At 42.4% G+C, this 25,539-nt stretch overlaps 1 protein-coding gene across 1 annotated transcript in view; it reads right to left on the reverse strand.

Moving 5' to 3' along the window:
- FLT1 (fms-related tyrosine kinase 1) overlaps positions 1 to 25,539 on the reverse strand; it is a 175,156-nt gene that overhangs the window by 27,472 nt on the left and 122,145 nt on the right. Inside the window, exons 14-18 of the mRNA XM_005877272.1 lie at positions 24,583 to 24,689; positions 19,760 to 19,892; positions 14,386 to 14,490; positions 2,353 to 2,466; positions 646 to 734 (exon numbers count right to left, since the gene is read on the reverse strand). Coding sequence (XP_005877334.1) covers positions 646 to 734; positions 2,353 to 2,466; positions 14,386 to 14,490; positions 19,760 to 19,892; positions 24,583 to 24,689 — 548 coding nt within the window. The remainder of the gene's footprint in view (positions 1 to 645; positions 735 to 2,352; positions 2,467 to 14,385; positions 14,491 to 19,759; positions 19,893 to 24,582; positions 24,690 to 25,539) is intronic.

The following is a 25,539-nucleotide window of genomic DNA, read 5'->3' on the forward strand; positions in this document are numbered from 1 at the left end:
CACTGGCAAAGTTTTATTCAAGTCTTTTTCCCTACATTCAATAACCTCTTTTAATCTTGATTTGCCTTTAGAACTTGGACCCATGTGCTTCTTTTATTACATAGCCTTATTTTAGTGGATAAGGCTGGTTCAGTGCATATGTAGGGGTGACAGGTGGTGAGGGTGTGAAGAAGTGGGAGTAAGGAGAGTGGGAAGGAAAGAAAATGATTTCTCGGACTCCATCACTGGTCTATTGTTTACTGTAAAGTCACTCAGCTGATTTCTCTAATCTAATTTCTCTAATAAACAGAGACAATTACACTTGCTATCTTTATCAAACAAGTGACTAAGTGATGTGTGTGTGTCTGTGCTTATCTGGGGAGAGAGAGGGAGAGGGAGAAAGAGAGAGAGATAAAGTTATCAAGATGATTTGATAGGTGTTTAGATAGACGGCTAGCAAATTTAATCCTTATTTATTGCTCCATACACTAGGATCAAATATTCTCTGTGCTGTCTGCAAAAAGACCGTAAGAAAATTTTTAAAAAGGAGGGAAACCCAGATGTTAGTCTAATGGAAATATATAGGTTTCTCTTGCTTTATGGGGCAACAGCCTAAATGGAAAGTCATTGCTATCTTTAAGAATGTCCAACCCCTAAATTCCTTACCTTGTTGAGAAAGAATAAGTCTCGTTTGCTCTTGAGATAGTTGGACAGATTTCCATATTTGCAATATTCAACGATCACCATCAGAGGCCCTGCAGCCAAAACAACACATGCTCAGCCACACCAAGCAGGTCAGCCAGCTGCTGGCCTGAGAAGCCCCGAACCAGCTTGTCTTTATATTAGTGGGGTCTAGGGATGCAATTTTGGGTGAGAAAGTTTTTTCAATTAAAAAATTCAAAAGGAATAGGAGACAATTGGGAGTTGGGAGTGGGGAGAAGTAGAAAAAACAAAAAAGAGAAAGAACTTTGAGGAGCGGAGGGGCCTATGCCAGGGCTCTCCCTGGAACTTGCTGCCACCTTGTTTGTTAGCCACACCCTAGTGAGTAGAGGGGCCTCAAGATATTGTCACAGTAACCCCAGGATTATCAAGCAGGTCCTCCCTTCCAGTGCAGAAAATAGACCGGTTCTGTCTGGACTGTCTCTTCCCAGCCAGGTGGGGTGTCTGCACAGCCTTTGCCTCCAGGCTTGTCCGAAGGGCTAAAGCAGGGGTCGGCAAACTTTTTTGTAAAGGACCAGACAGCAAATATTTTAGGCTTTGTAGGCCATACAGCTCAGTGCAGCCCTTGTAGTGTGAAAGCAGCTATAGATGACAATACAACCAAATGAGTGACGGTGCTGCAATAAAACCTCATGAACATATAAATTTGAATTTCATATAATTCTCACAAAGTATTGTTCTTTTGAGTTTTTCCCCTCAACTATTTAAAACGGCCAAATTAATCTCACAGGCTGGCCCCATGGTTTGCCGATTCCTGGTTAAACAGAAGCAAGAGGGTTGGTAAGAAAAACACACCCCAGTGCAACTCGGTCTCCAAGTGGTGCCCCGAAGGCTGTGTCCGCCTCCTCTGGCACCTGCGCTCCCCACTGCGTCCCCCATAGCCCCGGCAGGCCTGAGACCTGCTGCGAAGAGCAGCTTCCGGTTCCGGTTCCGGTTCCGGTTCCGGGTGACAGCAGGGTGATCCTGGAGCAGTTCCGCGTGCTGGGAGCGCAGCTGCGTGGGTTCCTTGAGCCCCAGGGCGCAGGCTCCCTAGCCTTCCAGGCGCACTGAGGCCGCCTGCTCAGCAGAGGGGTGCTCTGTCTCTGTCAGGGGTGGGCATGTTAGAAGGCCTGACAGCACCTCCTCTGCCCTCCGGGACGGAACGGGAAGCTGCTGCCACAGGTTGTATGTCACCCACCATGAGGAGGAGCCTGCAGTCCTTGCCCGCAGGAGGGGCGTCCGCCCTGAGGCCGCTGCACCGAGCTCAGAGGCACAGGTGAAAGGGGTTCTCTGATCAGCCCTGGTCAGTTTTGAAGGTGACTTTGGAGGAGGTGACCAGAGCTGGGCTCAGTGCAGAGGTTGCACATTCCTTTGAAGCTTCACCTGAACGAATGAGTGTTCCCGAAGACCTTTCTATCCTCCCCTATGGGAAGGTTAGTGCTTCGCTGTCTTTCCCTTCGGAACCTTTAAATTAACTGCACAGGGAAGGCATTTCTAGGATGGGACGCCCCCTCCCCTTTTATAAATGGAAAAACTGATTCCTCTGGACCTTTTGAAAGGCCATTTTCTAGGAGGTGAGGAGGAACAGGGGTGGGGAGAAGAAGCTGTATGTTGGAGAAGTCTGCTTCTAGCATGTGAGCCAGACATGGAGCAGCCCTATCCCGTCTCATTTACCTCCTTGCTTGGTACAGGCTCCCAGCAGGTTGACTACATTCAGGTGGTGGCCAATGTGGGTCAGGATCTTGAGCTCAGTCATCAGAGCTTTGTACTCGCTGGCTGTGGCCCCCTCTGTGTGAGAAGCAAGGAAGAGTCAAGGCGACAGGACAATGAGGCTCTTTCCGCCGGAAGCGGCGTTCCTGCCCTCCATGTTTGTCAGTGCTCAGCCTGTTGCTTCATTAACTTCCCCACATTCTGCAGAAAGGCCAAGTCTCCAGACTGTTTTCATTACTCCCACCCTCCTGAGCCAACATCCTTTTGATTACAGTAAGGCCCAGAGTGGTGGTGGGGTTAGTCACTGCACATTTCCTCTCTGTGGACCTAGGCCTGCTCAGTAATGTGCTGACTCAGAGCAGGGCACCTTGTGAAAATGCCTTCCAAGGACTTCCCTCCATCAGAACCAGGCACAGCAAGAACCTTCCAGCAGGGATGTGCCCACAGCTTACCTCTTTTTCTCATTTTTTCCCTCTTTGAGGTGTTACAAAGAAGGAGCACAAATGGCCACAAGTGACCCCTCCCCCCCCTTTATAAAAATCTTTGCAATGTGTTATTTTCTCCCTATAACCTTTTTCTCCCTGGAGTCCACAGGGTTATCTCAAGTTGTGAGGATCCATAAGCATCTGACTTCAATTTCATTCTCAGAAATAAACAACATCAGTCTAAGAATTAACAGAGTCTAAAGCCTAAGTTTGTTCTGTCTGTTTTTATTAGTTAATTTCTAGGGCATTTAAATATTTTAAGTTATTTTTAGAAATACAAAGTTGTATAATCTTGCTGTAAAACATTTCAACAGTATGATGTATATAGAGTAAAAAGTGAAAGCCACTCCAGCCCACTTAACTTTTTAGAAGTAACCACTGTTAATCTTCTGGAATTTCAGACCTTTCTATGCTTTTATAAAAAATATATATCCAAAGATCTTTTTTTATTTACATAAGTGGGATGACATATATATGGGATTATATACATCTCTATATATGGACAGATATAATTTGCTTTTCCTTCTTTTTAATATGTCAGAGACTCTTTCCCTCCTTTTTAATTGGTTTATGGCATTCCTAACATATAGATTGTTTAAAGTTTTTCCCCATTAAAAACAATGCTGTAGCTCGGCAAGTGTTGCTCAGTGGTTGAGCGTTGACCTATGAACCAGGAGGTCATAGTTTGATTCCCAGTCAGGGCACATGCCCAAGTTACGGGCTCAATCCCCCGTGGGGGACATGCAGGAGGCACCAATCAATGATTCTCTCTCATCATTGTGTTTCTATCTTTCTCTCCCTCTCCCTTGCTCTCTGAAATCAATAAAAAAGTGTATATTGAAAAACACACAAATAATGCCGTAGTAGACAGCCTGTGTGTAATCTTTGTACACATGTGCAAGTATTTCTGTAAGATAGTCTTGGAATGGGTCAGAGGATATGCATGTAACATTGTGGTAGATACCGATACGGTATTTCTTAAGTACAAATCATTTTTTAATAATAGTTGAACTTTGGAAGCCTTCCAGTGAGGTTGGGTTTGGCTCACAGGAGATTCTCAACAAATATTTGTTAAATAAATAAAGAACATGATTACTGTTCTCATTGCAGATACGGGCATAAGGCCCCAAAAGGTTAAAGGTTTTGCTCAAGGGCACTTTGAAAGAGCTTCTGACTCATGGCCTTTATTTGACATTCTGCCTTTTCAATTTCTCCTAGAAACAGATGGCCAACCAATTTAAAAACAAGAAAGCTGGATGAAAATGGTTTTTAGAAATTTTGTATAGTGGATGATTTGGTGGCTTAAAAAAGATAAGCATTTATAAAGATATTACACATACTATTTCTGTATTACATAGAGTAGATTCTTTGGGCCTTTAAGAAATATCAGGTCAAAATTTCTCTTTTCAAACTCATCAACCCTTCATGCACTTATACCCCTTTAGCACAGCCGACTTACCTTGCCCAGAGACAGAGTGTGGTAGTGAGCAGGGAAATAGGACCAGCTGAGGAAGCAGATGCTTCCAGATTTAGTTCCAGTGTATCTCAAGGTGGGATACTAGCTTGCCTCAGGATTTTGGAGCAATGAACCATGTTTAGAAGGCAGCCAGCACCTCTTTGGTAGCACTGTGGTGTGGGGGAAAGAGCACTGCCCTCAAAACTACAAGACTTGCACTCAAATCCTTACTTATACACCGGGGAGCTGTGTGGCCTTGCAGAGGCTATTTCATCTTTCTGGGCCATTATTCTTTATCTGAAAACTGGGATAATCATATATACCTCACAGGGCTATAGAGAGAGGTGACATCAGAGCAATGATGGTGTAAGAGCGCCTCTTTTCCTCTCCCCCTGATATTTCAACAAGTTAATCACCTATAATTCAATGAAGAAGTCCCTGCTCAACACAGATGCATGCCTGAGAGACCTGCACACTGAAACACCTAAAGGTGGGCATTGGGGAGGGGGTAAAAGGGAAGATGAGAAGGGAGGAAAGCACAGAGTTGGCCAAGGACAAGGCCATAGATGCAGCCCTGCAGCACAGCTGGGAACTAGCAGCCTGGCCAGGAGAGGGGAGAAAGCTGGTGGTGGAGGTAGCAGGCACTTCCTTCAGCCTGGAAGAACAGAGAGCAGGGCAATCTGTAAGCTGTGAGCTGCAAGCTTCCAGTAGCAAGAGAGGACATTGTCTGAGTTGTGTGGTTGCATGCGAGTGGTGAGAGAGTACAGTGTCTGAATCTTGGGCATGCAGCGAGTAGGGCTGGAGTTACTCACGTGAGCAGCAAGAGTGAACACTGAGTCAACAGATGCCCACCCTACAGAGCAGTGGGTGCTGGTATGAGGCTCCCCACTGCTGGGCCTGGTGGTGGTGTTTCAGACAAAGAAAGGAAATCACAGAGCCTTGCTGCTGCTTAGACTCCCCAAATTTCCCCCCCTTACCTTCCCCCCACCCCCCACCATTGCCCATGGAGTTGGCTTCAGGAGCATATTATCTGTAAACCAAGCGGTGTTTCAGTAGAATTGCTGTTTCCCCCTGTGACTGAACCTCAGGAGGGGGGGGGGCGGTGCTTGGGCCAGAGATGCGGAGGTCAGGGGTCACCATTATGGTGAGGGCAAAACAAATCCCACCCACAAGCAGTCTGGGGTACTGCCCTCTGGAAGATGCAGAGGCTCAAATCTGGTAGAGCATAGGGGTAAACATCTTGCAATTCAGCGTCACCTACTGGAACATAGGAAAAAGACCTCCCCAGAGATAAATGTGAAAACCAAGGACGGCAGCAAATACCATGAAGAACCACATAACGACAATGACCAGAAAGAAATGAAAGATCCCCAGAAAGTAGGCTGGAAAACATGGAATTACGTGATATAAATGATAGAAATTTCAAGATTGCAATTCTGAAATTACTCAATGAAATGCGAGAAAATACTGACAGGCAATTCAGTGCACTCAGAAAACAAATCAATGAACAAAATGAACATTTCTCCAAGGAAATTGAAACCTTAAAAATGAATATATCAGCATTCCTGGAAATGAAGCAGGCAATTGAGGAGATTAAGAGTGAGCTGTTGAGCATAGAAAACAGAACCAACCAATTAGAGGAAAGAACTAGTGATATTGAAGATAGGAATCAAGAAATAACACAGAAGGAAGAAGAGAGAGACCTAAGAATAAAGAAAAATGAAAGAGCTCTACGAGACCTCCTGACTCATCAGAAAAAGTAATATCACAATCATAGGCATTGTGGAGAAGGAAGAGAGGGAACATGGAATGGAGACTCTGTTAAAACAAATAGTAGATGAGAACTTCTCAAATCTATGGAAACAACTAGATCCTCAAGTCCAAGAAGCAAACAGAACACCTAGTTACATCAATCCAAAGAGGCCCTCTCCAAGGCACTTGGTGAAAAGCTGTCAAAAATTAATGACAAAGACAAAAGAACACCTGCAGACCAGATTCACCAATTGTTACTATTTTAACCCACTCATTTTATCATATAGGATGGATCCATCTGTATCATTGTTTCTGAACCATTTGAGGGTAAGTTACATGCATAGGTACTATAGTGTTCATTTCCTAAGAATATTCACTTATGCAATCACAGTAGTGTTATCAACTTCAGTAACTTTAACATTGGTTCAATACTTTAATCCATCATTCTGATTCCACTTTATCAGTGGCCCCAATATTTTCCAGTACAGAATCCAGCCCGGGGTCAGGACTGCACAGAGTTGTCACGTCTCTTTGAGAGCCTTAGTAAGTAGATCCAGCTTTGTTATCAATCTCTCCTTGTCACTGGGCACTCAGAATTCACCTGTAAACTGAGATTGTGGCAACTGCCCTACCCATCTCTTGGTGAGTAAAGGCACTTTAACAATCTAAAAATGAATAAATAAAATAAAATAATGACAAAGAAAAATTTCTCAAAGCAGCCAGGGAAAAGAAGGAAGTGACCTACAAAGGAAAACCCACCAGAATTTCATCCAACTTCTCAGCAGAAACTCTACAAGCCAGAAGAGAATTGAACCAAATATTTAAATGTCTAAAAGAGAGAAATTACCAGCCACAAATAATATATCCAGCAAAATTATCTTTTAAATCTGAAGGAAAATTAAGGATGTTCCCAGATATACAGAAGCTGAGGGATTTTATCATCAGAAAACCCCCATTGCAGAAAATACTCAAGGGAGTTATTCTACCTGAAATAAAGAACATAAGGTCACAACTCTATGAGTAAGATCACCAAAACACTTACAGCATAAACAGGATACTTTGTGACAACAAAAATATGCAAAGGGAAGGGGGAAAGTTCTGAACTGGCAAAGGAAGATGAAGAGCAAATGCACTCAAAATGGAAAAAAACTATGGTATATATGCAACTTCATTTTTTATAAACCTAATGGCAACCACACACAAAAATCCCCCAAACAGGCATATAGCTTAAAAGAAGAGGAAACAGAGAAAGGTGTATGGAACACCACCATACAAAAACAACAGTCAGAAGCATAAAGGAAAAGAACCAATGGAGGCACAGAGCTACCAGAAAACAAAAGATAAAACGGCTATAGGAAATTCTCATACATCAATAATTACCCTAAATGCAAATGGTCTGACTTCACTAGTAAAGAGGCATAGAGTTGCAGAGTGAATAAAAAAAACAAAACCCAACCATATGCTGCTTACAAGAGATACATCTAAACAGCAAAGACAAAGGTAGATTCAAAGTAAAGAGGATGGAAAATTTCTCCAAGCAAAAAAGCAGGTGTGGCCATACTTATACCTGACAAAATAGATTTCAAGATAACAAAGATAACAAGAGACAAAGATGGACACTTTATAATGATAAAGGGAACAGTACATCAAGAAAGCATAACAACACTTCTTAATAAATAAGCGCCCAACCAGGGAGCACTGAAATATATTAAACAGCTACTCACAGAACTAAAGGGAGAAACGGATCAAAACACAATCATAATTGGAGACCTTAATACTCCATTGACAGCTCTAGACAGATCAACCAAACAGAAAATCAATAAAGAAATATTGGCCTTAAGAGAAACACTAGACTAAATGGGTATAATTGACATTTACAGAACATTTTATCTCTTAACATCAGATTATACATTCTTCTCCAGTGCACATGGACCATTCTCAAGTATAGACCATATATTGGGTCACAGAACTAGCATCAACAAATTTAAAAAAGATTAAAATTATATCAAGCATATTTTCTGATTATGATGCCTTAAAATTAGAAATCAACTGCAAAAAGGAAGTAAAGAAACCCACAAATACATGGAGATTAAATAACATACTACTAAGAAATGACTGGGTCAAAGAAGAAATAAAAGACAAGATCAAAAGATATATAGAGAAATGAGAATGATAATACAACATATCAAAACCTCTGGAATGCAGCAAAAGCAGTAATAAGAGGGAAGTTTATATCATTACAGGCCTATCTCAAGAAAAAGAGAAATCCCAAGTAAACAACCTAACATCACATCTTAAAATACTAGAAAAAGTATAACAGCAACCCAAAGTCAGCAGAAGAAAGAAATAATAAGAGCAGAATTAAATGAAATAGAGGGCAAAAAAAGACTATAAAAAATAAATAAAACAAAGAGATGGTTCTTTGAAAAGATTAATAAAATGGGCAAAACCCTGGCTAGACTCACTAAGGAAAAAAAGGGAAAAGACCCATATAAACAAAATCAGAAATGAGAGAGGAGAAGTCACCACACACATCACAGATATGCAAAGGATCACACTAGAATATTATGAAAGACTTTATGCCACCAAATTCAATAACCTACAAGAAATGGATAAGTTCCTAGAATTATAGAACCTTTCTAGACTAAATCAGGAAGAATTAGAAAATCTAAATAGACTGATCAGCAGTGAGGAAATTGAAGCAATCATAAAAAACCTTCCAAAACACAAAAGACCAGATGGCTTCACCAGTGAATTCTACTAAATGTTCAAAGAGGAATTAAAACCTATCTTTTTCAAACTCTTCCAAAAAATTGAAGAAGAGGCAATACTTCCTAACACATTCTATGAGGCCAATATAACCCTGATACCCAAATCTGGCAAAGATAACACACAAAAAGAAAACTACAGACCGATATCCCCAATGAATACAGATGCAAAAATCCTAAACAAAATACTAGCAAATTGAATACACAGTACATCCAAAACATAATACATCACAATCAACTGGGATTCATTCCAAGGACACAAAGATGGTTCAACATTTGCAAATCAATCAACATAATACAACACATTAACAAAAGAAAGGATAAAAATAACATGATCTTATCAATAGATGCAGAAAAAGCATTTGATAAGATACAACATCCATTTATGATTAAAACACTCAATAAAATAAGAATAGAAGGAAAGTACCTCAACATAATAAAAGCCATATATGATAAACCCACAGCTAATATCATACTCAATGGTGAAAAACTGAAAGCTTTCCCCCTAAGATCAGAAACAAGACAAGGATGTCTACTCTCACCACTCTTATTCAACATAGTGCTGGAAGTCCTAGCCAGAGCAATAGAAAGAAATAAAACGCATCCAAATAGGGAAGGAAGAAGTCAAACTGTCACTTTTTGCAGATGACATGATTTTGTATATAGAAAACCTTAAAGACTCTACTAAAAATCTATTAGAAACAATAAACATATGCAGTCAAGTTGCAGGGTACAAAATCAATGTGCAAAAATCCATTTTCTTCCTGTATACTAGCAACAAAGCTTCAGAAAAAGAAATGGAAAAAACAATTCCTTTTGCAATTGCAACCAAAAGAATAAAATACGTAGGAATAAACTTAACAAAGAATGTGAAAGACCTATATACTGAAAATTACAAAGTATTATTAAAAGAGATTGAAAAAGACACAACAAAATGGAAAAATATCCCATGTTCATGGATTGGAATAATCAACATAATTAAAATAGCCTTATTGCCCAAAGCAATATACAGATTTAATGCAATCCCCATCACAATCCCAGTGTCATTTTTTTAAAAAAAGAGCGAGAAATCATCAGATTTGTATGGAACCACAAAAGACCAGAATACCCAAAGCAATCCTGAGAAAAAAGAATGAAGCTAGAGGTATCACACTACCTGACTTCAAATTATACTACAGAGCTATGATAATCAAAACAGCATGGTATTGGTAGAGAAATAGACACACAGATCAATGGAACAGAATAGAGAGCCCAGCTATAAAATCACACATATATGGACAGATAATTTTTGACAAAGGAGCCAGAAATGCACCTTGGAGTAAAGATAGTCTCTTCAATAAATTGTGCTTGATAAACTGGAAAGTCACATACAAATGAATGAAACTGGGTTACAGTTTGTCCCCATGTACAAAAATTAATTCAAAATGGATCAAAGACCTAAACATATGACCGGAAAAAACAAGTTACATCGAAGAAAATATAGGTACCAAACTTGACCTGAAAGGCAAGGGAGGTAAAGGTAAAAATAAATGAATAGGACCATATCAAACTGAGGAGCTTTTGCACAGCAAAAGAAATGGACAACAAAACAAAGAGGCAGCTAACCAGATGGGAGATGATATTTGCAAACAGTAGCTCTGACAGAGGTTTAATTTCAAAAATATATAAAGAACTCATAAAACTCAACCCAAACAAACAAACTAACAAACAACCCAATCAAAAAGTGGACAGAGCCCTGGCTGGTTTGGCTAAGTGGATAGAGCGTTGGCCTGCGGACCAGAAGGTTCAGGGTTCAATTCTGGTCAAGGGCACATGCACAGGTTGAGGGCTTGATCCCCAGCAGGGGCATGCAGGAGGCAGCCAATTAGTGATTCTCTCTCATCATTGATGTTTCTATCTAACTCTCCCTCTCCCTTCCTCTCTGAAGTCAATAAAAATATTTTTTAAGAAAAGTGGCCAGAGGACCTGAAAATACACCTCTCCCAAGAAGGCATACAAACAGCCAATAACTTTATGAAAAGACTAGAGGCCTGGTGCATGAATTTGTGCACAGGTGGGGTCCCTTAGCCTGACCTGTGGGACCCATTGGGGCCATCTTGCCCAGTCCTGATCAGGGCCCCAAGGGGCCGGCCGGCCAGGGGAAGGGACTGTGGGAGGTTGGCTGGCCGCCGGAAGTTGGCTGTGTGAGCGCACTGACCACCAAGGGGCAGTTCCTGCATTGAGTGTCTGCCCCCTGGTGGTCAGTGCGTGTCATAGCCACCAATCATTTGGTCAACAGGTCATAATGGTTGCTTAAGCTTTTATATATATAGATGTTCAACCTTGAGATAAAAGATGGCAGTGGAGTAAGTGGCTGCTGCACAGACATGCTCCCAGGACCAAACTGGAATTACAATTAAAATACAGAAAAACTTCCTGACTAATCAATTGAAGACTCACTGGAGAGAACCCTGATAACTGAGGATGGTAATTGGAGACTGCATAGAGCCTGGTAGGAGGGGCAGAGGCACGAAAGGGCTGGCTGGGCTCCCACATACAGCAGCTGAAGTTCCAGAGAGATATCTCAGCTGTGGGGAGTTGCCACTGAGAACTGAGAACTCTGGAGTCTAATCCCCAAGCTGTCCCACCCCCCCCTTGCAGGGAACACCAGAACTAAAAAGGGTACCCAAACAACATCTGGCTGTGAAAAGCAGTGGAGTTGCTGTCTTCTAGGGAGAAATGGCTGGAAATGCAGAAACCCCCTTAAAGGGCCAAAAGCACAAAATTCCCTGTGGAGCCACTCACCTTGTGCTCCAGCAGAGGGAGGGCAGAGTGGACTGGAGCTGTGTTAGCAGAAGCCATGATTGGGGGCTCTGGAGTTAGAACTCACAAGGCAGACACCTCAGTTTTCTGTGCTGAGTCATTCCCTCACATTGTGGAGGTCATCTTTCTCATGCAGATATTTGCTATACAGGTGGCTTTGCCTGGGGGGAAGACAGTTGACCCACCCAATTGGAAAACACCTTGTCCCACAGAGCGGAGTTTCTGAGGCCCATTAAGAGACTGAGAATAACAGTTAGCCCTGGAATGCCTCAAGGATTTATTTTCTCTCATGAAGAAAAATTTTCTACTTGAGGTACATGGGAAGCTTTGTTAAATAAAGAAATAATAACTAAATAAAAGATGTTCAACCTCACTGGCAATTAGGGAAATACAAATCAAAACTACAATAAGATACCACCTTACACCTGTTAGAGTGGTTATTATCAACAAGACAAGCAATAACAAGTGTTGGAGAGGTTGTGGAAAAAAGGGAACGCTCATTCAGTGCTGATGGGAATGTAGACTGGTACAACCACTATGGAAAGCAGTCTGGCAATTCCTCAAAAAATTAAGAATAGAGCTACCATATGACCCAGCAATCCTATTCCTGGGTATCTATATATATAAAAGCCTAGGAGACTATTATGACTGGAACGACTGGTTGACCAGTCTCTATGACGTGCACTGACCACCAGGGGCAGATGCTCAAAACAGGAGCTGCCCCTGGTAGTCAGTGCGCTCCCACAGTCAACCTCCTGCAGCAGGCCAACCTCCAAAAAAAACCTGCAGCCCTTCCCCCAGCCCCCCCAGCGGGCTGATCCCCCCAACCAGCTGGCCAACCTCAAGGTCCCTCCCCCTGGCCAGCCGTCCCCCTGTTAGACCTCGATCACCGGCCAGGCGGAGGGACCCCACCCATGCACTGGGCCTCTAGTATATCCATAAAACTCAAAATCATGTATTTGCAAAGATATATGCACCCCTATGTTCATTACAGCATTATTCATGGTGGCCAAGACATGGAAACAACCAAAGTGTCCCATGATAGAGGACTGGATAAAGAAGATATGATACATATACACAATGGAATACTACTCAGCCATAAGAAAGGATGAAATAGTGCCATTTGCAACAACATGGATGGAACTTGAAACATTATGCTAAGTGAAATAAGTCAGACAGAAAAAGCCAAGAACCATATGATTTCACTCCTATGTGGGATATAAACCTGAACTTATGAACACAAACAGCAGAATGGTGGTTGCCAGAGATAAGGGGAATGGAGGGAGAAAAAAGTCCTAATATAAAGTGAGAGGAGAAGATTTGACTTTGGGTGGTGGGCACACGGTACAATATACAGATCTTGTTACATAGAAACCCACACATGAAACCTATATGTTCATGTTGACCAATGTCACTGCAATCAATTTAATAAATAAAAATTTAAAAACCCACAAAAAAAACAAAAACACAACAACCCAGAAAAACAAGGCATAGAGAGAAAAATAAGAAAAATGATGATTTCAAGTGGTTCAACCTAATATATTAAAGTACCTAGTCTGATGCTTTGTCACTTAGAAGACATGGTGATGCGTCTTCTCTTTAGAATCTGGGGTGGGGTGTACAGGGTGGGGTGCTGGAATGGAGGTATTCTCACAGAAATGCTTTCCATCATCTGGGTAGCCCAACTCGAACAAAAATCCTGACTTGTGGATGCAAAACTCCTTTTCCTGGCTACTTTCAGAGTAGAACTGTCAGGTTCTTTGTAGAGTTTTATCAAAGTTTTCCTTTAAAAAGGACAGCCTTTTGAGGTGGAAAATATCATGACATGATACTTGGGCAATGATGGTGTCAGGGCTGGAAGAAGAGGAAGAGCTTTGAAGTCTCCCTAAGCGAATGACCCTTTTTCTCCTGAAGCCTTTGCTAGGTACCTGCTTAGTTGGGCACATAGCTTTCTGTGCCTCAAAACCCCCTGGCATTATCTTGGAGATCTTGGAAAGCTGAAAGCTGCCCTTTGGGTTTTCATTCCTGTTTCTTTTGGTTTGGGAACCTTAAGATGCATTGAAAGAACATGAAAATTTCATCATAAAGGAGGAAATGAATTATTTTCTAAACTGTAAAGGATCTATGCATTTTGATTTGTTTGGTTTACATAATTTTCACTTTCGGTCTATCTATGGCAGTGGTCATACATCTCTATGTGATTTGACTCTACCTCCTAGCAGTTCGCACTTGAAAGATAATTTGCTTTTCATTTCTAAAGAGAAAAAGTTTTATGGTTGGGACTTGACAGTATTAAATAGTTTACGGTTTTGATTATCTCACTTGTTTTAGTTTCATAATCTTACCTTATATTTAGGTCAAGCCCCAGTTAAGCCTTTGGGATTTGTGATGTACAGCTAAGTTTCCATTATGTCAAGTGGGTCATTTCAAAAAATTGGTTACCATGGGCTTAATTCTCTGATAGTGTCAAGTCTGAGATGTGGTAAGAGAAGTATTTTTGAGGTGACAGGAGTCATTTTCCCGTGGATGATGCTGATTGTTTCATTGACAAGGCTTATCCTGGACGCTCTCTGGCCTCACCTAAAAGTCGTAAAGTCAAGGGGCTTGCAGCAGTAGAAGAAAGTTACGTGACCAGCGCAGAAATGGCTTGTGCCTGTTCCTAGGCCATATCCAACTCATACCAACATTCAGGAAATGCAATGGGTCAGTTGAAAGCCAAACCGCGTGTCCATACCTTTTAGCATTTTCACAGCCACAGTCCGGCAGGTGGGTGATTTCTTAATGCCAAATGCAGATGCTTGTACCACTTTTCCAAAAGCCCCTCTTCCAAGTGATTTGCCTACAATGAAAAGAATACATTGATTTGTTTACCAAGCCAGTGGGGTGAGTTTAAGTCTTTCTCAGGAAGGAAGTGCCATTTTTCCTATTTGTAGCTGTGAGGCACGTGTAACTTTGAATGGGATCTCCAAGGAACTGACCCTAAAAGTGTCATTTCTTGAGTAAATTTTTTCCAACTCTTTACTGTGCTTCTGAGGTACCCTCATTCTTCACAGCTATGCTGGGCACCTAGAAGGCCTTTTGTGCAGGTGGATGGCCAGTTTCCTCTTCACAAAATCCTCCTGGAAGGGAGAGGCCACCAAATCCTGGGTAGTCTCTTCCATTGTTTAATAACATTATTAACAAGAATATTTCCCTGTGTCTAACCTAGGCCCCTTTTCTTGCCACTTAAGGACATTTCTTCTGATCTATTTTTAGCAGTAAGCGAGAAATTGAGAATGATAGTTATTGCTATTGGTTATAATAACGCTTCATAGATTAAAAAACAAAACAAATAAGCCCCCCCCCCCCCCCCAACTAACTCATTTCTCTGACTTCCTTGCCAGGCAAAATAGACCCAGTATTTCTAACATTTCTTCATACGATGATTATAAATCATATTCAGCGCATGAGACTATCAACCACTGGTAGTAATTTGTTTCAACCATAGAGAGGTGGTTGCCAAATGCAATAACAAAGCAAGGGTTCTTTCATGGCATCTGTTAGGTTACACTATAACAACTATTCACATGTTTCTTTTCTCAGCCTTGCATGTGACAACTTGACTGAGAGGGACAATGACCATGTCTGAGTCTTCCCAGAGCCTAGCCCAGTACCTGCTGCATAGAAGGTTTGCTGGATATTAGTGCAGAATCAATAGTAGCAGTTGGGAACTTGTGAGATATTCAAAGCAAGTCTCATACACTCCTAGGTAACTAGAGGGACCCATGAGATGAAGACCTTGAGAGGCATCCCCTGGATAACCTCAGCTACTGTTATATCAGGGGGCTTCCTTTTGCATCACCAGGAAATAGATAGCTAAGTAGAACCTAGAGAAACAGTACACCTCAAGTATGACAAGGCAAAAGGAGTGAGCCAAAGAAGTCACTCGTTTTTAGTTATTCTGAGTGAAAAAAGTCAACAAAATGCCTCTGGTCAAAAGTTAAGTCCCGGTAGTTAGTGTTGATTTAACACAACATCTCTCGAAACCAAGTCCTCATTCTGAGCCTGTTCTGATAACAAGCTCTCAGTTAGTTAGCCTCCCTCCCTCCCTCCCTTCCTCATAGTCCAATCTCTTCCCCCAAAGAATATAGTTTTTTGTTTTTTTAGTTTTTTTAATTCTTGTAAAGTTTGTAACGAAGCTTTCCTCCTTCACCATATTAGGACCTTTATACTTTTTATGCACAACTACTCAGTAACAAAGATGTCTTCACTCTGCCTCTGCTTAGTATCTTCCATTACCAATCACCTTTAGGCATCCAGTTAGGACATGGGAAGTGTTCAGTTACCAACATAATTATATGAGCTTTTCTGTAGCAGTCTCTGCATCTATCTCAGAGGGACACACTCTGCATTAGGAAGGGAACACGGGTGACATCACAAGCCTTTCCTGTGGTCACACATGTACCTGTAGTGACTGATAAAGATCGTTCGTTCCTCCCAGAGCACATGCCATGGGCTGGGATGCAGTCAGTGTTTCCTTCTTCAGATAAAATTGTCCAAGATATAGACCAGCAAGGGGACTGTTAGCTTAAATATAAGAGCCTTGAGTGGCCCTTGAAGGTGCAGGACGTGGAGATCACGTATTGAAAGAGCACTGGCAGATACCTTCTCCAGACTCGTGAAAATGGCTGCATTTGGTTACAGGCTTAGTCCTTGCTTTTTTAGGGTAAAAGAACAATGCTTTCCTTTTGAAGTGCCTTCTACCATCTAATATGAAAATTGTCCTGAGCCTGAGAAGTGGTAAGATAATCTCTGTCTTGGGACACCTCTCCACAGGCTGCAAAGACTCTTGCTTGTTTGGGGCAGATGGAATCCTTTTCTTTCCACACTTCAGTCCCCGGGCATGCCCTTCTTCGCCATCACAACACTCTGTTTTAACCAGTGTTTGGGGACTTTGCTTCTATTACTGAGAATCAACTCGTTCTCACTTGGCTTTCCTCAGTCTTTTCCTTTGTTCTCTTGGAAGCTGATTGCTGCCTCACAAAGCAGCATGAAGTTATCTATCTATCTATCTATCTATCTATCTATCTATCTCTCTATATATCTATATAGAGAGATAGATAGATAGCTTCATGCCAGAGGAAGGGAGAGGGAGAGAGAGAGAAACATCAATGATGAGAGAGAATCATTGATTGGCTGCCTCCTGCATACTCCCTACTGGGGACCGAGCTTCCAACTTGGGCATATGCCCTGACAGGGAATCGAACCATGACTTCCTGGTTCATAGGTCGATGCTCAACCACTGAGCCACTCCGGCTGGGCTGCTATGGGCTCTTTAATCATCTGGTGCACTGGAATCTTTCTGCAGACTCACAGTTCAGTATCGGGGGAGCCCAGTCACACTGGACTTGACTTGGCCTGATCCTCCTTTTCTCTTAAAGTCTTCCTTTGGTGTTACCCAAATGCCACTCACTAGCTTGTAAACTGCTAGGTCATAGTCATACAATGAAAGGATATTGGAATTTCTTCCAAGAATGACTGGCCAGGGTCCCTGGGACACTGGGGACAGTGCATGGCAGCATGGGGCTGAGCTCCTCTCTGGCATCCAGGGCTGGTCTTATAAGAGGCAGCACCAGCCCAGGTCCCATTCACCTGCCATTTTCCAGACTCCCCGTGTTGTTTCCCATATTCGCTAATTCTGACAATTTTTCCAATAGAAAGGTGCAATGTCAGACATTTATAAATGTATAGGAGGCGAATTCTCTCTGAGGTTTAATGTAGAATCACCAACAATATAGGTTTCTTTAGTTACCAGATTTCAGGAATTTCAATGGTAGCAACACCTTTGACTGTTTCTAACTGTATCTATCTCTCAGGTACTGTAAATTCTGACTTCTCTCTCCAGGACTGAAAGTAACCCACAGAGTGCAGACAGCTGAGACCAGAAGCAGCTTGATCTATGCTTTTCTCTACATTCAGAACCCTGTTGTAATTCTGCCCATCAAACCTGCCTTTTCTTCCCATCTCTCCAGATATACTTTCACTTAACAGACACTGCTTCGGATTTCTTTCTCTCATTTATTTGGCTTAAAACAAACAAACAAACAAACAAACAAATAAATCTTGGGCCTCTTTGCTCCCAAGTTAGTAGGACAAGCATTACTCTGGCCCTTGCAGCCACACTCTGCATTGAGACTTTGCTACACTTCCTCTCACCCATCAAAGATACTCACATGTATATTAGCCAAATCGTAGCAGCTGGGAAGGAAAAGAACCATGAAAAAGATCTTCAACAAGAAGAATCTCCTGAAATGGGATTATCTACACTCATTGAGCCCTAGGGGAATTCTGGTAGAAGGACTGGCACCCCTTCCCCGCCTGGACGTGTTATGGTCACAGTGACACTAGGCCGAGGAATGAAGAAAAGGGATGGAAAGCTCATGTGTCCTGCATTGGAAGGAGCATATTTGATTGCGACTAATAACCCTGGAAAGCAACGTGACCTGAGAATGGCTTATGGTTGTGGGAAAATTATCCCATATTCCATGCTAAGGTCACTGAAGGGGCTGGGCAGGCTGCCATATAATTTAGACTTGCAGATGGAACTCATCTAGTGTGCCACCTGCCCTTACCTACTCTAAATTTGGTTGATTTTTTTTTCCTGTCAGCAGCCATTACTGGCTTTTGTCTGATTCCTAATTTTCTTCCCCAAGCCAAACAGAACATACTCTTGGGGCCAACTACTTTTTCTCATGTAGGAAGAAATGTAAGTGGGATCATTTCAAGGCCTAAGAGAATGAGAAAAGTCATTTCTCTCTCTCTGTCACCTCACACCTCCACCTCCAAAGAAATGCCAATATTTTTTAAAAATATATTTTATTGATTTCAGAGATGAAGGGAGAGGGGAGAGAGAGAGAAACATCAATGATGAGAGAGAATCATTGATTGGCTGCCTCCTGCACACCCCCTACTGGGGATCGAGCCTGCAACCCCGGCATGTACCCTTGACCAGAATTGAACCCGGGACCTTTACTCCGCAGGCCGATACTCTATCCACTGAGCCAAACCAGCTAGCGCCCAATATCTTTTCATTGTATGACAATGACCTGCATGTAGTGGGAAAAGCAGGCAGTGCCATTGAATTTGGAACAACAGGCTCTTTATACCGAGTGAGAAATCTGGGCACACTGGATGCATGGCCTCTTTTCCTAGTTCCAGCTATTCTGGCACACGTCAGAGTGAGTGGAAAACTTTCAGAACCCACAAGCCAAATATTTTGGGTGGGAGTAATTGAGGTTCCCACTGTTTTGTAATAACTGGGCTGAAGAGTAATTTGCACTGTGGTGTCTAAGCTGGAGGAACTTGGGGGTAAGCTGAAGGAAAACACATTTGCCTGTTGTTTACAGCATCTGTGTTACCTGGAAAACAACAGTCCTCACTTTTCAGAAGTGAAACTTAAGTGACCCCCTAAGACTTTCTTCTCTGTTTGGACCTTTTGAACACCCAGGAAAATTCAAAGTATGTGGTGGATTTGTGCAGACTGGTTTTTGATCCACAACCTTGAAGAGTACCAACTCTTTCACCAAATGTTTGATTTTACTGTGCCTTGTCATCTTGAATTACTTTCCAGGTCATAAGTTTCTGACTCCTCAAAAATGTCATTAATTAAGAGCACCTAGGCTTGTAAGGCTCCTGATGGAACTAAACTCTCCTTTCCCTTCACTTATCTACTTTTATGGTTACCTCCTGCAGTGGTTCTCAACCCCATTCAGATGAGGCCCAGAAATCAGGATTTTAAAAAGATTCCCAGGTGATTCTAATGTGTAGCCAAGGTTGAGAACCACTGCCTTAGAGGGAAGAGACTCAAATACTTTTGTGTCTGCTGCTTAGAGAAAGTGCTTGGTAAATGTTGAAAGAATGAATAGGTGCTCCTTGTCTCCTTGTCCCTTACACCATCCTCTCCGCATTCTCATAGACTCATATACCTCTGTGTCCCTCTCCCTTGCTAGGTTGTGAACTGCTGAGGGTAGAATCCTGAGTCTAACCTATTTTTGCATTCCTCAATGCAGTCTTTTGCATGCAGTGGGTGCTTAGTATGGGGTTAGGAATCTGTTGAACAAATACATTACCTAGTTTAAGTCTCTCCCGGGCAAACTCCCACTTGCTGGCATCATACGGGAGCCGCTCACACTGCTCATCCAGGGGAACTTCATCTGGGTCCATTATAATTGATAGGTAGTCAGTTTTTATTTCAGAAGAAGACTGAGAAATAAAGAGATCCCAAAGTCATCAATGACTTAAAAACCCCCTGATAGCCAATTTAAAACAATATTAGACAATATCTCCTGCTATTTTGGTTCATTTGGTTAAAACATATGGTGAGGTACAGAAAGTAGCACACACATATGCACATCACACCTGAGCATGTGATGTCTATCAAACAACCCTTGCTGTTCCCGCCCTGCATTTCTGTAGTATTATCCTATATAATAAAAGCCTCGTATGCTAAGTGTCCAACCGTATTACTGTTCGACCAGTCGCTATGATGCGCACTGACCACCAGAGGGCAGATGCTCCGACCAGTAGGTTAGCTTGCTGCTGGTGTCCAGCCGATCAGGACTGGGTGAGATGTGCCGGACATGCCCTGGAGCCTTCCCATGGTCCCTCCCGGCCCCTATCGTGCACCGGTGGGGTCCCTTGGCCTGGCCTGCACCCTCTTGCAATCTGGGACCCCTTGGGGGATGTCAGAGAGCTGGTTTTGGCCCGATCCCCACAGGCCAGGCCGAGGGACCTCCACCAGTGCACGAATCTGTGCACCGGGCCTCTAGTCACAGATGAAAAACCCTCAGATTCTCCAGCAAACTTATTTGCTTGTTCTGCAAAGCATTTTAATAAAACCATTCCATACAAGGACTAAAAATAACTTCTCATGGCCATTCTGTGTAAGCAGGAATATACATTACAAATAGGCTGACAGTGGGGTCCATGATTATGGCTTTCTACATTTGCAAGAAAGGATAGAGATGGTAAAGTAAGCTCAGGGTCTGCCTCTCTGGGACAGCCTAGAGGTACATTTCATATGAAGTGCTTAAATATACTCAGAAGGCCTGGCCACTTAGCTGCCTGAAAATGACCACAGGGTCCATTAGTGAGATTAGAATAGGATTTACCTTCAATAAGAAACAGAAGTTGATTATTTCAAATACCAAAGAGTAAGACTTACACATAGCAACATTCATTCCAAGTTCCTTTGACCATTGGTAGGACATCAAATAAGTAAGGTGGACATCAAGTAAGTAAGGTGGACATCTGCCTTCAGGTGCATTTTTTATCTTGGTAATGCAAATCAAGCCCAGAAAATACTTTTTTTTCAGATCATAAATAACTGGATTTACATTTAGTGTCTAAATTCATATCCATGGGTATATTTTCTGTTAGTTAATTGTAGAATTGATTGTATTTCTGTGGGCAGGACAGAAAGGAAGTATGCTTACCAATATAAGGTGGGTTTTGATAACTCGTGCTAGAGTTATGTAAATTTTATTTAAATGAGTTCTAGGGCCTTTCCCTTCAATGCTTTCCCTCAACCAGATCAGAATTCAGTAGAGAGGACAACCTCTCCATACACATCATGTCACAGCCACCCACATTCTTCAGCCCTTACTCACCCTGTTCTGGGCTGTCACAGCTCACCTCATCCATCACTTGCAATCAGTCTGTTTCTCACAAAAAATTATCACTAAAATGTGTGACAAATAGCTCAAGGCAGAAAGATTTGCCTGGCCTCCATAAAGAATGGGTAACGGAGAAAGATAGGGAGCACGTTTGTCACGAACTGCACTTGCCACTGCTGTTAGACTGTGAGGGCCCAGCCTGTCAGACACCGGTGGGAGTCTGTAAGACTGTAGAGGAGTCTAAATTCCTATGACAGGAATGTGGGGTGTTCATTAGAGAAGCAGCTGGAGTTGGTTTTAGGACTAAACTTTCCAATGTCCAACATAGCCAAGGCTATGAGAAGCAATCCCCAGTCTTCAGAGAGCATAGCATTGCTGAGCCTGGCAGGGGATGGCTTGGGCTCGGCAGAATGCCAGGGGAGGTTGGCAGTGCTGTGATGGAGGCCGGGGAGCAGGCAACGGAAGACAATCTCCCCACGGAAGACAATCTCCCCACGTGGCCCCTGTGGAATTTTATGGTTTATCTCAATAAGGCAGATGAGAGAAAACACCAAAAGGCTCAAAACAAAACAATAAAACAAAAACCTTAAGCAAGGGCTTTGAGGGGAGTGTGATAGCAGAATCTTAGTTGACAAATATTTGCTCTTTCAATTGACATTAACACTGAGCAGCTACTAGGTGCTTGGCATGAAAATTGCACAGCCAAGGGCTTCAGGGCCCAGACATTGAGGCTCATGCTTGGATTTGAATCACAACTCAACTTCTGACCAGCACATAACAATGGGCAAGCTGCTTAACCTTTTTAAGCCTAGTTGCCTTATCTGTCAAATGATGGTACTTAACTCATAGGGCTGTTGTGAATATCAAGTGATATAATCCATGTAAAGCTGTTAAAACAGAGCCTGGTATACAGTAAGCATCAATAAATGTTGGCTGTAATTATAACACTGGTTATGCAGAGTAGAGATAAAGTAGTCTTTATCAGTGAGGAATTTACATTGTGATTAGAGAAACCACATGGAGATAGTTCTCGATGCCTTTTTTCCTCTTCGCCTCCCACAACCAATCACTTGTCAGATTTTATAGGCATTCTATTACTTGTTCTCATCCTTTCCTCTTCTTGTTTTTTTTTTAAATCCTCACCCGAGGATATTTTTTTCCATTGATTTTTAGAGAGAGTGGAAGAGAGAGGTAGAGAGAGAGAAACACCGATGTGAGAGAGAGACACATGGATTGGTTGCCTCCCAAGGCCGGGAGCTTGCAACCGAAGTATGTGCCCTTGACCGGAATCGAACCCAGGACCCTTCAGTCCACAGGCCAACTCTCTATCCACTGAGCAAAACCGGCTAGGGCTCATCATTTCTTATTGATATCAAAATTTCATAGATTTAAAAAAAAATACAAGAGACCCACTCAGTTTAGTCCCAATTTGCCTTTCCAGTGTTATTTCCACTCTGCTACTATAGGCAAAGTAACTGGACTCCCTCCCTAATCTGCGGAGTGGGGGGTGGGGGGAGCTGTATTTTTCTGCTTCTTTCCTTCCAGCTATGACCTTCAAAGTCTGTCTCTAAACTTTTCTTTCTCTGAAGTGTTTTCTCTCACTCTCCTCCTTTGAACTCCTATAGTCTTTGTACTCCCTCACATATTTGGCAAGTTTTTCTTTTGTTAGATCTCTTTCCCTATATGATGTGTCTCCCCCTTCAAATACTATTATTTGACCCGTTCCTTCTCAAACAGTGGCCTGAATTGTCCTGTCTCAAAACTAGTCACTCCATGTAGCAAAAGCCTGATGTTACACATTCATTGTAGAGGATGCTGCTAGCCTTGCCTCTCATACTAACGCTATAAAGTGCACATTATTGGTTTTGAATATCCAGCCTAAGGCCAAACAACCTGGCTTCAAAACTCAGCTCCAACTCTAATATGCATTGTGACTTTGGACAAGTTATTTTAATTCCTGAACCTCAGTTTCCCTCTCTAGAAAATGGTAATAATTATATATTTACCTCTGCATTTTTGGAAGGATTAACTGAGATACTGCATAAAGAGCTTCCCACAAGCCTGGTACATTATTAATAAGGGCTAATAAATATCTAGACATTAAGTAGGTCAATTTGACACATTTCAAGTTTTCTTGATTTTGCCTCCTAAATATCTCTTGACTCTAATGATTTAGATTGAGCTAACGCCATTTCTTCCTTAGACTACTGTCAACTCTTTTACTAGGTGACCCCCTGGTCCATTCTCCTCACAGCAGCCAAAATAATCTTTGCAGACACAAATTTCTCACACTTATAATTGCCTACCTTTGCTTTATAACCCTCCTCCCTGCTCCAAGGCTTCCTATTCCTTCTAGAATGTGGACTAAATTCCCTCCTATAGCCTCAAGCCTGCCTGCTCGGGCATTGCAGCCTCTCCCCTCCCCTCCCTGCCGCACTTCATGCCTGTTTCCACCACTGTAACCTCTGGCCTTCTGTCAGCCACTCATTCTCATAGTGTCCCTCTGTCCTGCCCTAGCCTCTGCACGCTCCTCTCTGCCTGCAGCACTTGCCCCTGCTTCTTTGACTGACCACCCCTCTTACGCATCTTTTACTCAGCTCACTGTTGTTACACTTTGCATTGTCTGTGTACTTGATTAAAGCCCCAGACGGTAGCATTTGCTTACCACTGGCCTGGCACTCTGCATAGAGCAGGCACACAGTAAATATTTGAGGCATAAGTGGATGAATGAATGTTGGCTCTTTCCCCATGGGACTTCAGAGAAGCAAGTCGTGCTGTAGGCAGAATTATAGAAATCGGATGTCCTGAATTCCAGCCTGAACCCCGCGCTCTAAAGAACTGAATTTGATCCTGGGCTCAGCGAGTCTGGAACAGCAGTGCACATCTTTGTGTTTCTGTATTGTGAGAGGCAGTCAGGTGGGACTTTCTCTTTTTTTCTTTCTTAGCAGAGAATAAGGTTAAGAAGACTAAGACTTCATAGGTCTTATGCTAAATTAAATTTAAAGACTTCATTACATATTTTTATTAAAAAATATCCTTTTTGTCCCTGGGAAATATTCATCTTTCCATTGCTCTAGCTTTTCTTTTGAATATCCCACTTTATGGCTGAGAGACATTTTAATGATTCATTTTCCAGTGCTTACCAGGATAGGGGTAGGAGCCAGAGGTAAGGGGAGGGATAGGGTCTAATGCTTGTTTAGTGCCTGTCCCATATATCAGGTGAGCATTTTAGAATATTATGCAAAAAGGAGCACAGGACCTATCTGAAATGTTCTTACCCTCTTCAGTTTTCGGATAAAGAGAGTTAACAGTAGCCAGAAGAGGGTCGCAGCCACACAGGTGCACGTGAGAGTGATTAGCTCCAGATTTGACTTGTCTGAGGTTCCTGGAAAACAAAAACACCAAGGTGGTTAAACAGCGACTCCCAAACGCAGGGTCTTTGTGATTTTATTATTTATTTTTTAAAAAATACGTTTTTATTGACTTTTAGAGAGAGAGGAAGGGAGAGGGATAGAGAGATAGAAACATCAATGAGAGAGACATATCATCAATTGGCTGCTCCTGCATGCACCCCCACGGATTGGGCCTGCAACCCAGGCATGTGCCCTGACTGGGCATACCATCAATTGGCTGCTCCTGCATGCACCCCCACTGGGGATTGGGCCTGCAACCCAGGCATGTGTCCTGACTGGGAATTGAACCTACCACCTCTTGGTTCCTGGTTCTGATGCTCAACCACTGAGCCATGCCAGCCAGGCGGGTCTTTGTGATTTTATAAAAGATGTCTAGTGCCCCTAAATGTTCATCATGGCGAATGCAATCTGCTGGCTCGAGAATCCGTGTCTGGGACAGGTCTTCCCATACCTTCCGTTTCAGGCAGGGTCCACAATATCATCACAATAAACTCACACATCAATTAAAAGTCTTTCCAGAAATTTTGCTGTTGAATTTGCAAACTTCATAATCCCAGAAATAGCTAATTAAAAATCAGAGGAGAAGTTAAAAATGGGAAAAAAATTATGGCAGGAACAAAAGCCCATTAAAGTGCTAAATCTGGAATATGTTAAATCTCCCTAATGGGTTTTAGAGGAACTTCTAAAGAAAAAGAAAAAAAATTACATAAAAGGGCTCCTTTGGGACTCACAACATTCTTCAAAGTAGATTTAAAAAATAAAAATAAAGCTCAAGGACTGTCACAATTGCCTGCTCACTGCTTTTGGAACAGCCAGGCCAAG

Source organism: Myotis brandtii, unplaced genomic scaffold, assembly GCF_000412655.1.
Source record: "Myotis brandtii unplaced genomic scaffold, ASM41265v1 scaffold513, whole genome shotgun sequence".
Taxonomy (NCBI): Eukaryota; Metazoa; Chordata; class Mammalia; order Chiroptera; family Vespertilionidae; genus Myotis; species Myotis brandtii.